This window comes from Globicephala melas, chromosome 11, assembly GCF_963455315.2.
Source record: "Globicephala melas chromosome 11, mGloMel1.2, whole genome shotgun sequence".
In the NCBI taxonomy this organism is placed as follows: domain Eukaryota; kingdom Metazoa; phylum Chordata; class Mammalia; order Artiodactyla; family Delphinidae; genus Globicephala; species Globicephala melas.
In genome coordinates this window covers 21,329,589-21,341,909 of record NC_083324.2, presented here as the reverse complement: position 1 = coordinate 21,341,909, position 12,321 = coordinate 21,329,589, and the positions used below count along the sequence as shown (strand labels likewise).

Below are 12,321 nucleotides of genomic sequence, written 5' to 3'. Positions count from 1 at the left end.
AAGTGGAGGATTAGTGGCTGCCAGGGATTGGAGACAGGGAGGGAGGGCCATGAGGGTGCTAAGTATGATTTTAAAGGGCAAAATGAGGGATCTTTGTGGTGTTAAAACTATTCAATATCTTGACTGTAGTGATGGATACATGAACCTACACAAGTGGTAAACTTGTATAAAACTTAATACACACATAGACACATATACATACATATACACAAATAAGTACCAGTAAAACTGGGGAAATCAGAATAAAATCAGAAGGTCGTTTCAAAGTTAATACCTTGATTGTGATATTCTACTATAGTTTTGCAAAGTGTTAACATATGGATATTGGGGAAAGCATGCAAGGGACCATTCTATATCATTTCTTATAACTGCATATGAATCTACAGTTAGCTCAATTGACAATTACAATTTAAAAAAAAGGACTAGTGGATAAATTTCTGAGATTTAACAAAGGCAAGAATTTTCATATTTTTTCCCCACCAAAGTAGACCTAATAATATCTCTACTTTACATTATAAATTCTGTTCTATACTGTATCTATGCTCTTATTTATAGCATTATATGGTACGTTTGTCCTGTGGCTCTGCCTACATTCCAGCACAATACCACATATCCCTGAGGCTGTGTAGGCTCCAGTTTAGAAGCCACAAAAATAATGGCTTCTTGCTTTCGTTTTATTGCTAAATAAATATTTGTTTCAGAAGGTGTCATTTTCAGATATGTCATATTTCATAACAAATGGGTCTCAAAAAGTGGTCCAAGATAAATAATAGACCTAAAATTAATACCTAGAAATTAAACAATATATGAAGGTTCATCTGTTCAGTGATTTTTCTTTTTGAGCAGATAAATCTATTTCCAGACAAAATCTTACATGGAGCTACAAGGACCAAAAAAAAAAAAAAAAAAAAAAAAAAGATAAAGGAGGCACTACTTTCATTAAAGCAGCCTGGAGGGAGCCCAGCAGCTTACTTATCAAGCTTCCCCCTCACCATGACAGCCAGCCCTAAGACATACACATACAAGGGATCTACTGAATAATGTTTGAAAGCGACTAATCTAGTTCACCCCTCATGATTTTCAGGGTGTAGTCCAGAGAAGGTAAGTGTCTTGCTCCAGACTGTCTGACTGGGTGATTCAAAACAAAACATAAAAACCCTGAGTCCAAGTCTCCTGACACCCATTCACGTCTGCTTTTATCACTACACCATGATGTCTCTCAAATTACAGTTAATTTTAGGCGTAGAATGGACACAGGAATTTTTCACCATTTGCTAGCTTCTGGGATATCTAATATGTACATATTCTGTACTTGAATAAGTATCTTAGAAGAATAATTTTCTTTTTATTAACAGCACAGAAGGGCAACCTAGAGCATTTCTGTAAAGAAGCAAAATATGGAACCTTAAGACTCCACAGCATCTGTCTACTAGAATTTGACCTTAATCTAACTTAGACCTATCTCTGCTCTTGGAATTCTACCACTGACTAGAATCATATCTGATCTCTACTTCCTACACTACTACAGACAAGCTAGAATGAGGTCAGACTTAGCAATGGACAAGAAAACAGTTGAGCACAACAGTTTGTAAAAATGAATGTAAGAATGACATGGAAGTATTTTAGACAGTACCAGACACATCGTGTAAGGAATGTTTTGAAAGAGTCAATTAAGGTATTAGAAAATAAATGTAAAAGAGGAGAAGAGGTAAAAATCTACAAGTTAGACACAAAATGAAATCATGAGATCAAGTGGATTTCAATTTCATACCATTACCCTAATTCTAAAACAAGATGGAAGGGCTTCTACATTGAGCTTAAGAACTAAAGCAGTTACCAAGTCTATCAGAAAGATTCTTCTCTAACTTCTCCCATGATGACGTCTGGGACCCTAGAGTTGCTTGCAAATTTTCTATCTGTCGAAGCAACGGTCTTGTTGTTGATGAAACACTTTGACTCAGTTCTTGGTTTCGATTCTCTGCTTCCTGGAGTCTCTGAATCATGACATTCTTAAGTCATTACTACTGACAGCAGTAAAAACACTAAAAATGCTAGCAAAGAAACTTTATGAGAGATTTCTGGGAAAAACTACTTCTCCAAGATAAAATGATTTTTTATTAAATTATTTTCTAACTATTCAATCCTTAAGTTACAGTTAAGTTGTGCAACAGAGTAACTAAATAAGTGCTTCTTTACAGAGCATTTCTAAGATAAAGACAGCCTTTGAATACCTTAAGATAATAAAGAGTACCATCCAAACCTCCCAGTAGTTGCCTCCTCATCCAAATATTTCTAAGTATTTATAAAAACAGAAAGATCAACCTGAGGGGCATTTTCCCCCCCTTTTCCTGTACATGTTCATTGACTGAAATTAACAGAGCAGTAGCATAAAAACTAGGCATTGCTCATCTGCCCCACAGTAATCAGAGACTGATAATAATTAATAAATCGGCCACTACAAATGAAAAAACAACACTGAATATATTACATATCTATCATGATAAAATTATTTTCTAGAAAACAAAATTAGGGCTTTTCTTATACATTATTAAGGTGCCCACTCTGGTTTTATTCACATAAGCCACAAAAATACAGCAAATGATAAGTATGGGAGAAATCTTCTCAACTCTAAGAACATTACCCCACTGAGTCATTTTGTATTTCTTGAAAAACGCATCTCAGATTTGTGTTTAGGGAAACTCTGACAGTACCTGCTGGAGTTCACTGATCTCATGACGTAAATAATCCTCTTTTCTGGCAGCTGCTTGTTCTGCACGTTGCAGTGCCAGCCTAAGGTCCCCCACCTGTATTAGGAGAACCAACAACACTATCACAACCAATATCACAATATTATCTATAACTTTCTGCTAACTACATATTTTGTCTTGTGTTGACTTACTGTCCATGTATAATACTCTTCACTATCCAATGAGCTTTTACGTATGATTACCACATCCCATTCTTCAGGCAATCCCCGAGCCATATGTATTCAATATGTACTTAGGAAAGCTTGATAAGGCACACACACACACACACACACACACACACACACACACACACACACACACAAAGCATGTAAGTATGTACAAGGCCCAGCCACTGCCATACAATATAGGAGGAAAGACAATGCATCCATAAACGTTCGCAGTGTAATGCAGAATGTGATAGGAGCTATATGAGCTATAAAAACTAGCTGCTATATTCATACACAGCTGCACAGGTTGTAAACTGCTACAGCCTTTTTGGAAAGCGTTATGGCAACATAATCATCAAACTTCTTACATTCTTTCATCTGATCGTCCTAGTCCTGAGAATTTATTCTATGGAAGCAGATCTGTAAACATACAAAGATGTTCTCTACACTGTGAGCTAGACTAACAAAAACAAATGAAACAAGAAATATCGTTAATATCTATTAGCAGTCATTTATTTTTGTAAATGTGGATACATTAATATACCCAATAAAAATTAAAATGAACATAAAAAACATGTTGAAATGTACAACTTAATCTTAAATGAAAAAACTATAAAATTATATATATATATATCAATTATAAAAAATATGTACATGAAGATAAGGACAAGAAGTTAATACACAAAACTGGCAGGACTTGTAAAAGGTGATGATTTTTTGAATGGTAACCCCATATACTCTCTATCTCCCATTCCCCCAATTTTTGTTACTACGTTCGAGTACTTTTAATTTAAAATATTAATATTTTTATCTATCCCAGTGAGGGAGTGGCAGAAGCACAAGGACCATGGTGTAATTTACAACAGCAAAACATCGGAAACAACCCAAACATCCATTAATAGGAACTGACTGAATGGTATATTCACACAATGATATACTATAGAACTATAAAAAGGAATTTTTTAAAAAGCTCTATGCTCTACCATGGAATGATCACCAGGATGTTTTATTAGGTAAGTAAAGCAAGCTGTAAAACAGTATCAATAGTAAACTATATTTTATGTAGGAAGGATGAGAGAGATACAAACAAATGTGTGTATACGTGTAGGTGTGTATATATATGTGGGGGGTATATAAGTAAATGTAAATATGTATGTTTTCTTGCATTTACAAATAGAAACACTAATAAAATGGTTATTTACAGGCAAAGAAAGGGAATAGGGAGGGGCTAAGTTGGAAGTAAATGTTATCTTAATATATTTTGTTATACAGCTTTCACACTTTGGCATCATGTAAATGTTTTACATATCGCTGTGAAATTAAATCAAAAGTGCATTGAGGTCAATGAGGGAAGAATAGTCTTTTCAACAAGTAGTGCTGGAACAATTTGATATTCACATGTAAAAGGTCTAAATGTGAGAACTAAGACTATAAAAACTGTAGAAAGAAACACGTGAAAACCTGCATGATGTTGAATTAGGCAACAGTTTCTTAAATGTGATGCCCAAAGCACAAGCAACGAAAGAAAAAATAGGTAAGCTGGACTTCATCAAAATTTATTGAACTTTTGTGTATCAAAGGACACTATGAAGAAAGTGAAAGACAACCTACAGAATGGGAGAAAATATTTGCAAATCCTACTTTTGATAAGGGTCTAATATGCAGAATATATAAAGAACTCTTACAAATGAACAATAAAAAGGTAATATAAAAAATGGGCAAAGGATTTAAACATTTAAATAAATATCTCCAAAGGAGATACATAAATAGTCAATAAGCACATAAAAAGGTGCTCAACATCATTAATCATTAAGGGAATGTAAATCAATACCACACTCAGATACCATTTTACACCCCTAAAAGGGCTATAATAAAAAAAAAAAGACAATGACAAATACTGGCAAGAATGTAGAGAAACTGAAACCCTCATACATGGTTGGTGGGAACATAAAATGGTTCAGCAGCTGTGGAAAAGTTTGATAGTTCCCGAAAAAGTTAAACAAAGGATTACCATACGACCCAAGGGTATATATCTAAGAGAATTTAAAATATGTGTTCACACAAAAATTTATAAATTAATGTTTATAGCAGCATTATCCACAATAACCAAAAAGTGTAAAGACTTCTGGGTATATATCCAAAGGAAATGAAAACACTAATTTGAAAAGATACAGGCACCTCAATGTACATAGCAGCATTATTTACAATAGCCAAGATATGGAAGCAACCTAAGTGTCCATCAACAGATGAACAGAGATATACACATACATATACATATACACATATATATATATATGGTGTGTGTGTGTATACGCACATAGTATGTGGTATATATATAGTGGAATATTACTCAGCCATAAAAAAGACTCAAATTTTTGCCATGTGCAACCACATGGATGATTAGTAACATAAGTCAGAACAACAAATACTGTATAATATCATTTATATGTGGAATCTAAAAAATAAAACAAACTAGTAAATATAACAAAAAAGAAACAGACTCAGATTTAAAGAACTAGTGGTTATCAGAGGGAAGAGAGAAGTGGGGAGGAGAAAATTAGAAATAGGGGACTAAGAGGTACAAACTACTATGTATAAAATAAATAAGCTACAAGGATATATTGTACAACACAGGGAATATAGCCAATATTTGATAATAACTAAAAATGGAGTATAACCTTTAAAAATTGTGAATTACTATGTTGTACACCTGAAATTTACATAATATTGTACATCAATCAACTACACCTCAATAAAAATAAATAAGTAAAATTTAAAAGTGTAAATAACCCAAATATCTATCAAATGATGATTTTATAAGACAAAGCCTGACAAATGTTGGTTTTCTTCATTTGAGGTCCATGGACTCCCACAGATGCTATGAATGAGCTCAGGAGTTAAACAGATTCTCCTGAAATTATATGCAATGTTTAGTATTTATCTGCATTCGTGCATTTCCCTGGTAAGAACATCCCTAGATTTCATAGTGTTCTCAAATAAGTCTGAAATTCCCCCCAAAACGTAAGCAATACTGGTATAATGTAAGCATCACTTTAACAACAGTTTAAAAAAACACACAATTGATTAAGCTTGGCACAATCCAGTACTCTTAGAAAATGAGCCCAACAGGATTTATAAGCCCAACAGGATTATAAAGAAAATGTAACACATGTGCCACTACATAAGGTTTGATTCAAATTAACAGATTCTTTATTTTGCAGAAGCACAAACAAAGATTTTAAAGACTAATTTTTCATCTAATGCTTACTTGAATCACTAATGTTTCTTGCTGCTGACGGGCTTCTTCTTGGGCCTTCTCCAGTGCTGCAGAAAGTTCTTCTTTAGCTCTCATTTCACGACTTAGAGCAGCTTCCTGGGCCTCACTATCCTTTGCAGCATTGGCTTTGTGGAGATCAGTAAGTTCTCTTAAAAAATTAAATAGATGATTTTTAAGTTAAAATAATATAGTTAATTACATGGCCATATTAATGAAGTTTCCAGGTAGATTTCCATGAGATCTACAGAATGAGGAAGAGTTCACCACACAATAAGCAGTGACTACAGTGAGGACTCTCTGTCGAATTTGCTTTAACCAGTCACAAGTTCATATATAGGTAAGTTTATAAACGTTACTAGTGATCAGATAATGGAAAAAGTGTTTCTTCAACATCCTGCTCTGATAACTGATTTTAAACGAGTTGCACATTTGTTCATTTTCTTACTTGTATGCACTATCAAGAGCAGCTTGAATACTTCGGTTCTTTTCTTCAAGTTCATTCATGTCTACTTGAAGTCGGCCAAGATCCTTCTCTTGGCGTTCTACCACAGAATTTAGTTTCTTAATATTTTCTCTATGTTGTTTCTCAACCTCTTCTTTGCCATCAAGGACCTATATTATAAAAACAAAGGTATTTTTCAATAAAAAACACCACAGGAAATAACTGTATTCCACGAATCTCAAGTATTATAATAACGAAGAAGAATCTTAACATTCACTTCTTTTTTTTTTTTGGCCACGCCGCAGGGTATGTGATTATCTTAGTTCCCTGACCGGGGACCAAACTGGCGCCCCCTGCAGTGGAAGCGTGGCAGCTTAACCACTGGATTGCCAGGGAAGTCCCAACATTCACTATTAAATTGCTTGGAAAATTCTTCCCAAATGATATACCTCAATAAATCATCCCAAATGTTTTATAAACCCTGGCCATATGTTCATATTGGAAGCAATAACAATATATATATGCAGAGAATGGTTAATATTCACCTGTTTTAAATGTTGTAACTCTTCTTCTAGGTCTTTAACTTTTTTGTTCAGCTTTGCAATAATATTTTCATTTTCTCTGTCTTTAGCTCTTAATTTCTTAATGATGTTAGAATTATGCAGCTGCTGTTTTGAAAGTTTTTCTCCTGGCAATGGCAAAAAGTATAAATTCAAATAATGATGATTCTCTAAGAATATGAATAGAATGTTTTAACTAACCAGTGACATAAAATGACAGAATATTTGAAACATCACAATGCTGTAACAGTCAATGTTAAACTGATTTGGACAGCATAAGCCATGAATGCTAAAATTACTAGGTAGAAGGATGGTGTGGGAACAGGATATTTACAGTCTTAAAGAATCACTCCCACATATTATAAATTACAAAGGGAAAAAAATGTGCTCTTACAATAGAGAAACCTGGTCACCATCTTAACCAAACATTCAGTTTTGATATCACTAATTGTGCTACAGCCTGACATTATGAGTCCACTGATGTGATGGAGTGGTAGGTGCACAATATCACCTATTATATTTCTTACTAGAAATCTGATCTGAATCTAATCATGAAGAAAGTGACAAATTCCTGAACATGGGGCATTCCATGGGACAACTGGACTCTACAAAATCTTTGATATCATGAAAAAGATATCCTAGATTGCTGGAAGACTAAAAGAACATAATGGCCAAATGCAATGAACAAACTTTGATTGGATTTTGGGGCAGAACAAATAACCAGGTATGAGAGTTATTTTTAGAGACAATTGAGATAAATGATGCAATACATGCTGGAATACACTTCTGAATTAATGCTGATTTTCTTAGGTGTGAATATGATGTTGTGCTCGTCAAGAAAAAAGTGTACTTGTCCTTGAGAGATGCAGACTGAAGAATTGAGGAGTAGACTACAGATTCAATGCAATTCCTATCAAAATTCCAACAGCATTTTTCACAAAAATAGAAACAACAACCCTAAAAGTCAAATGGAACTGCAAAAGACCTCAAATAACTGAAGTAAACCTGAGCAAGAACAAAGCTGGAGGTATCATATTTCCTTATTTCAAAACATATTACTAAGCTATAGTAATCAACAGTATGGTACTGGCATAAAAACAAACATATAGGCCAATGGAACAAAATGGAGAGCCCAGAAATAATCCACGTATTTACAGACCAGTGATCTTCAACAAGGATGCCAAGAACACACAATGAGGAAAGGACAGTCTCATCAATAAACGGTATTGGGATATGCATATTCAGAAAAATGAAATGGTACCCCATCACACATCGTATACAAAAATCAACTCAAAATAGATTAAAGACTTAAATGTAAGATCTGAAACGGTAAAACTATTAGAAGAAAACATAAGGGAAAAGCTTTCTGACATAAGGCTTGGGAATTATTTTTTGGATATGATTCCAAAAGCATAGGCTACAAAAGCAAAAACAGACATATGAGATTGCATCAAACTAAAAAACTACTGCACAGCAAAGGAAACAACAAAGTGAAGAGACAGTATGAAGAATGGAAGAAAATATGTGCAAACTACACACTAATAAGGGATTCATAACCAAAATATGTAAGAAATCACAGAACTTGATAGCAAAAAAACAATTAAGCCAATTTTGAAAATGGGCTAAAGACATGAATAGGCATTTCTCAAAAAAGGCATACAAATGGGCAACAGGTATACAAAAAGGTGCTCAACACCACTAACCATCAGGGAAATGCAAATCAACACTAAAATGAGATGTCACCTCACACCTATTGGGACAGCCATTATCAAAAAGACAAAAGATAAATACTGGAGAGGATGTGAAGAGAACCCTTGTGTACTAGTGGTGGCAATGTAAATTGGTACAGCCACTATGGATAACAGTATGAAGACTCCTCAAAAAATTAAAAATAGAACTATCATATGATCCACTGATCCCACTTCTGAATATATATATCCAAAAGTAATGAAATCAGTATCTCAAAGAGATATCTGCACCCCTGTTCACTGCAGCCTTATTTACAATAGCCCAGGTATGGAAACAATCTAAGTTGCCGTCGATGGATAAATGGATAAAGAAAATGCGATACAGATAGATAGATCTATATAGATAGATAGATAGATAGGTAAGATATAAATATAGATATAAATAAAATATTATTTAGCTTAAAAAAAAATCTTGCCATTTGTGAAAACATGGATGAACCTAGAGGATGAAATAAACCAGACACAAACATGGCATGATCTCATTTATGTGGAATATAAAATTGAATTTGTAGAAGCAGAGAACAGAATGGTGGTTACCAAGGGCCAGTGGGTGGCGGAAATGGGGAGATGTTGGTCAAGGAGTACAAAGTTTCAATTATGTAAGATGAATATGTTCTACAGATCTAATTTACAGCATAATGGCTAAAGTTAGTAACACTGTATGGTACACCTATAACTTGCTAAGAAGAGTAGATCTTAAAAGTGTTCTCATCACAGACACAAAGTGTGTGAAGTGACTGATACATTAATTAGCTTGATTGTGGTAATCATTTCATAATATATACATATATAAAAAATCACATTGTACTCCTTAAATACATACAACTTTTATTTCTCAATTATACCTCAATAAAGCTGGATAAAAAAAGAATTTAGGAGTGGAATGATATCTGTCACCTACTTTCAAGTGGTTTGGCAAAAGGGTAGTATATGCGTGTGCAGAGAGATACGGAGGAGGTGTGGCTAGATGTTAACAGTTGATGACTCTAGGTAATGAAGTAATCAGTTACTCACTGTAACGCACTCTCAGCTTTGAGACTTTCAGCTCTTCAGCTCTGAGTTAAAAAATACTTTTAGGGTATACAGAAGCAGTATGTGAATATACCCATAGATGAAATCATTCTATTTTCTCTATAAAGAAGTTCATTAAGCAAAAGAAAACATCAGCTCACTCTCTGATTAAATTAGTAAATTCCAACGAAGTGAAATTTGACATTAATATTCTTAATAATTTTTTTTTAATTATGAAACCATGTACTTAGCCGTCCCTTCAGTCTCTAATGTTGTAACACAAGACAGTATCTGACTGCAAGATGTCTTGAGATACAATTATGTGTTTCATGTATTTTAGTGCTAAGATTGCTTTATAATTATCTGTGTACCTATATTTCCCTCTCATTAAACTATAAGTTCCTAAAGGACAGGGAATGTGTCATATATATTACTATATCAAACACAATATCTGACATATTAACTGTTAAATATTAGCTGAATAAATGAAAAAGAAAAATTGGGTAAGACTAACTTTTTCAAATGAAGTGATTATTTCCAATTGTCCTCAAACACTTACTCTGGAAATTCACTTAAGTGCAGTGATTTAAGTACAGAAATGTTCATCCCACTACTATTTGTAATATTAACATTTTAGAAATAAATGTATAACCTTAGGAAGAGTAAAACAAATTATAATATATCCATATAATGGACTTTAACACAGCCATTAATAATGGTATCAAAACATCTAACAGCATAGGGAAATGTAAAAGAAAGAACACTGCAAATTAGATGTATGATCTTAATTATGTTTAAAAATGTAATAAAATGCATTAAAAAGGAACTAGAAGAAATTAATATTTCCTTATAAAACTGAATTATGATCTATTTTTTCTCGTTCTTCATATACTTCCTATAACTTCAAAATTTTCTGCAAGTAGCAAGCATTACTCTTATAACTAAAAAACTTTAAGAAAAAGAAAAATTTATTTAACCATCCTTTCCAAAACTACCTTCTTTCCTATGACATTACAGAAAAAAATTAATTCAATGTCCAACTGTAATGTTTTATCTCATGAAGAATCTTTAATTTTCATAACCCTGTTAATTATGAATCTTTTCATAGAGAAAGTACTTAATAACTAAAAAATTAAAACATGAATGTGAGAAAAAATTCACTATCAAATGCCAGAACAATAAAATGATAGCACATAGTACCCAAGCTAGAGATTCAGATACTATATAAACTCCAGAATTATAACTTTCAAATATCTTGGTTTAAATGAGGGCTCTAAAACCTGTTAGAAGCTTTCTTAAGGAAGCACAAAATTCTATTTCTCAAGGAGTTATTTTTTTACCTCCCTAGAAACAAAAAGCTACATACATTATACCTCTACCTCTCTACAGCTTGCTCCCCATTCTTCCATGAATTGTTGCCTACCATTTCTGAGGTTTAAGTCCAAACCGTTCTTGCTTCCAATATTTTTTCATTAGGAAGCAGCAGCTAGTCACGTGGTATCTTCCTGTTCTCACAATATTTTTCATAACCAACTAAATATTTTACGTACCTTCTTCCATTAACCCACGGATCTGCTCATCTTTCTCTTTCAAAAGGTCTGCCGTTTCACTACTATTTAATCTAGTAGCAAGTTCTTCTTTTATACTTTTGATTTCCTAATTAAAAAAGAAAGAATATGAGTAACATAAAGCATTACTCTCATTCTGGGCATATTTTTCAATTTTTTTCCATATCCAAATACTCACATTCTCAATAAGAATCCATAAGTTTTGTACTGTTAACCTGAGTTTATATTACCTTGGTTAATTAAGAGTAAGTGAACAACTTTGAAAATGACATAAACCTGAATTCAGACATAAACAGGTTTTAATATGGAAATGGAAATGAGAAGAAGTTAACTTACAATACTCTTTTTGAGTATCTCTACACATATTTTCTACAGGTTAAGCATTATTTTTGAAACATTCAATTATATATCTCCATTTTTCACTGTATTCCTTTTCCTCATCTGAAACTCACTGCACTTACAAACATGTTGTGAACTGAGAGAAAAAACATAATTTCATAAGGTTCGATCTACTTTAATAAAGCAGAGATTCAGCAGAAACATGTTAAGATATTTTATCTTTTAAAACTACAATGGAGAAGTATGGTGATATGAAAAGTGTCCTATGATTTTAAACTTGGTTTTTATGATGCTCTGAAACTAAAAATAGCTAAAATAAACTAACATTTATTAGGTATTTAAACCATGCTTTGTATCCGTTATCATTTAATCCTTACAACAATCCTGGGAGGGAGGCACCTGTACTATTCAACTACACAAATAAGAAAATTAAGACTAAGAAACCTTGAGTAAACTCTGAAG

The 12,321-nt window shown here is 33.2% G+C and overlaps 1 protein-coding gene across 2 annotated transcripts in view; it reads right to left on the bottom strand.

Annotated features, from left to right (window-relative positions):
* Positions 1 to 12,321, bottom strand: part of TMF1 (TATA element modulatory factor 1) — a 29,395-nt gene that overhangs the window by 8,830 nt on the left and 8,244 nt on the right. For both annotated transcript variants that reach the window (XM_030867681.3, XM_070046605.1), the window contains exons 5-10: positions 11,503 to 11,608; positions 7,179 to 7,321; positions 6,637 to 6,803; positions 6,183 to 6,339; positions 2,712 to 2,804; positions 1,838 to 1,994 (exon numbers count right to left, since the gene is read on the bottom strand). In XM_030867681.3, coding sequence (XP_030723541.1) covers positions 1,838 to 1,994; positions 2,712 to 2,804; positions 6,183 to 6,339; positions 6,637 to 6,803; positions 7,179 to 7,321; positions 11,503 to 11,608 — 823 coding nt within the window. The remainder of the gene's footprint in view (positions 1 to 1,837; positions 1,995 to 2,711; positions 2,805 to 6,182; positions 6,340 to 6,636; positions 6,804 to 7,178; positions 7,322 to 11,502; positions 11,609 to 12,321) is intronic.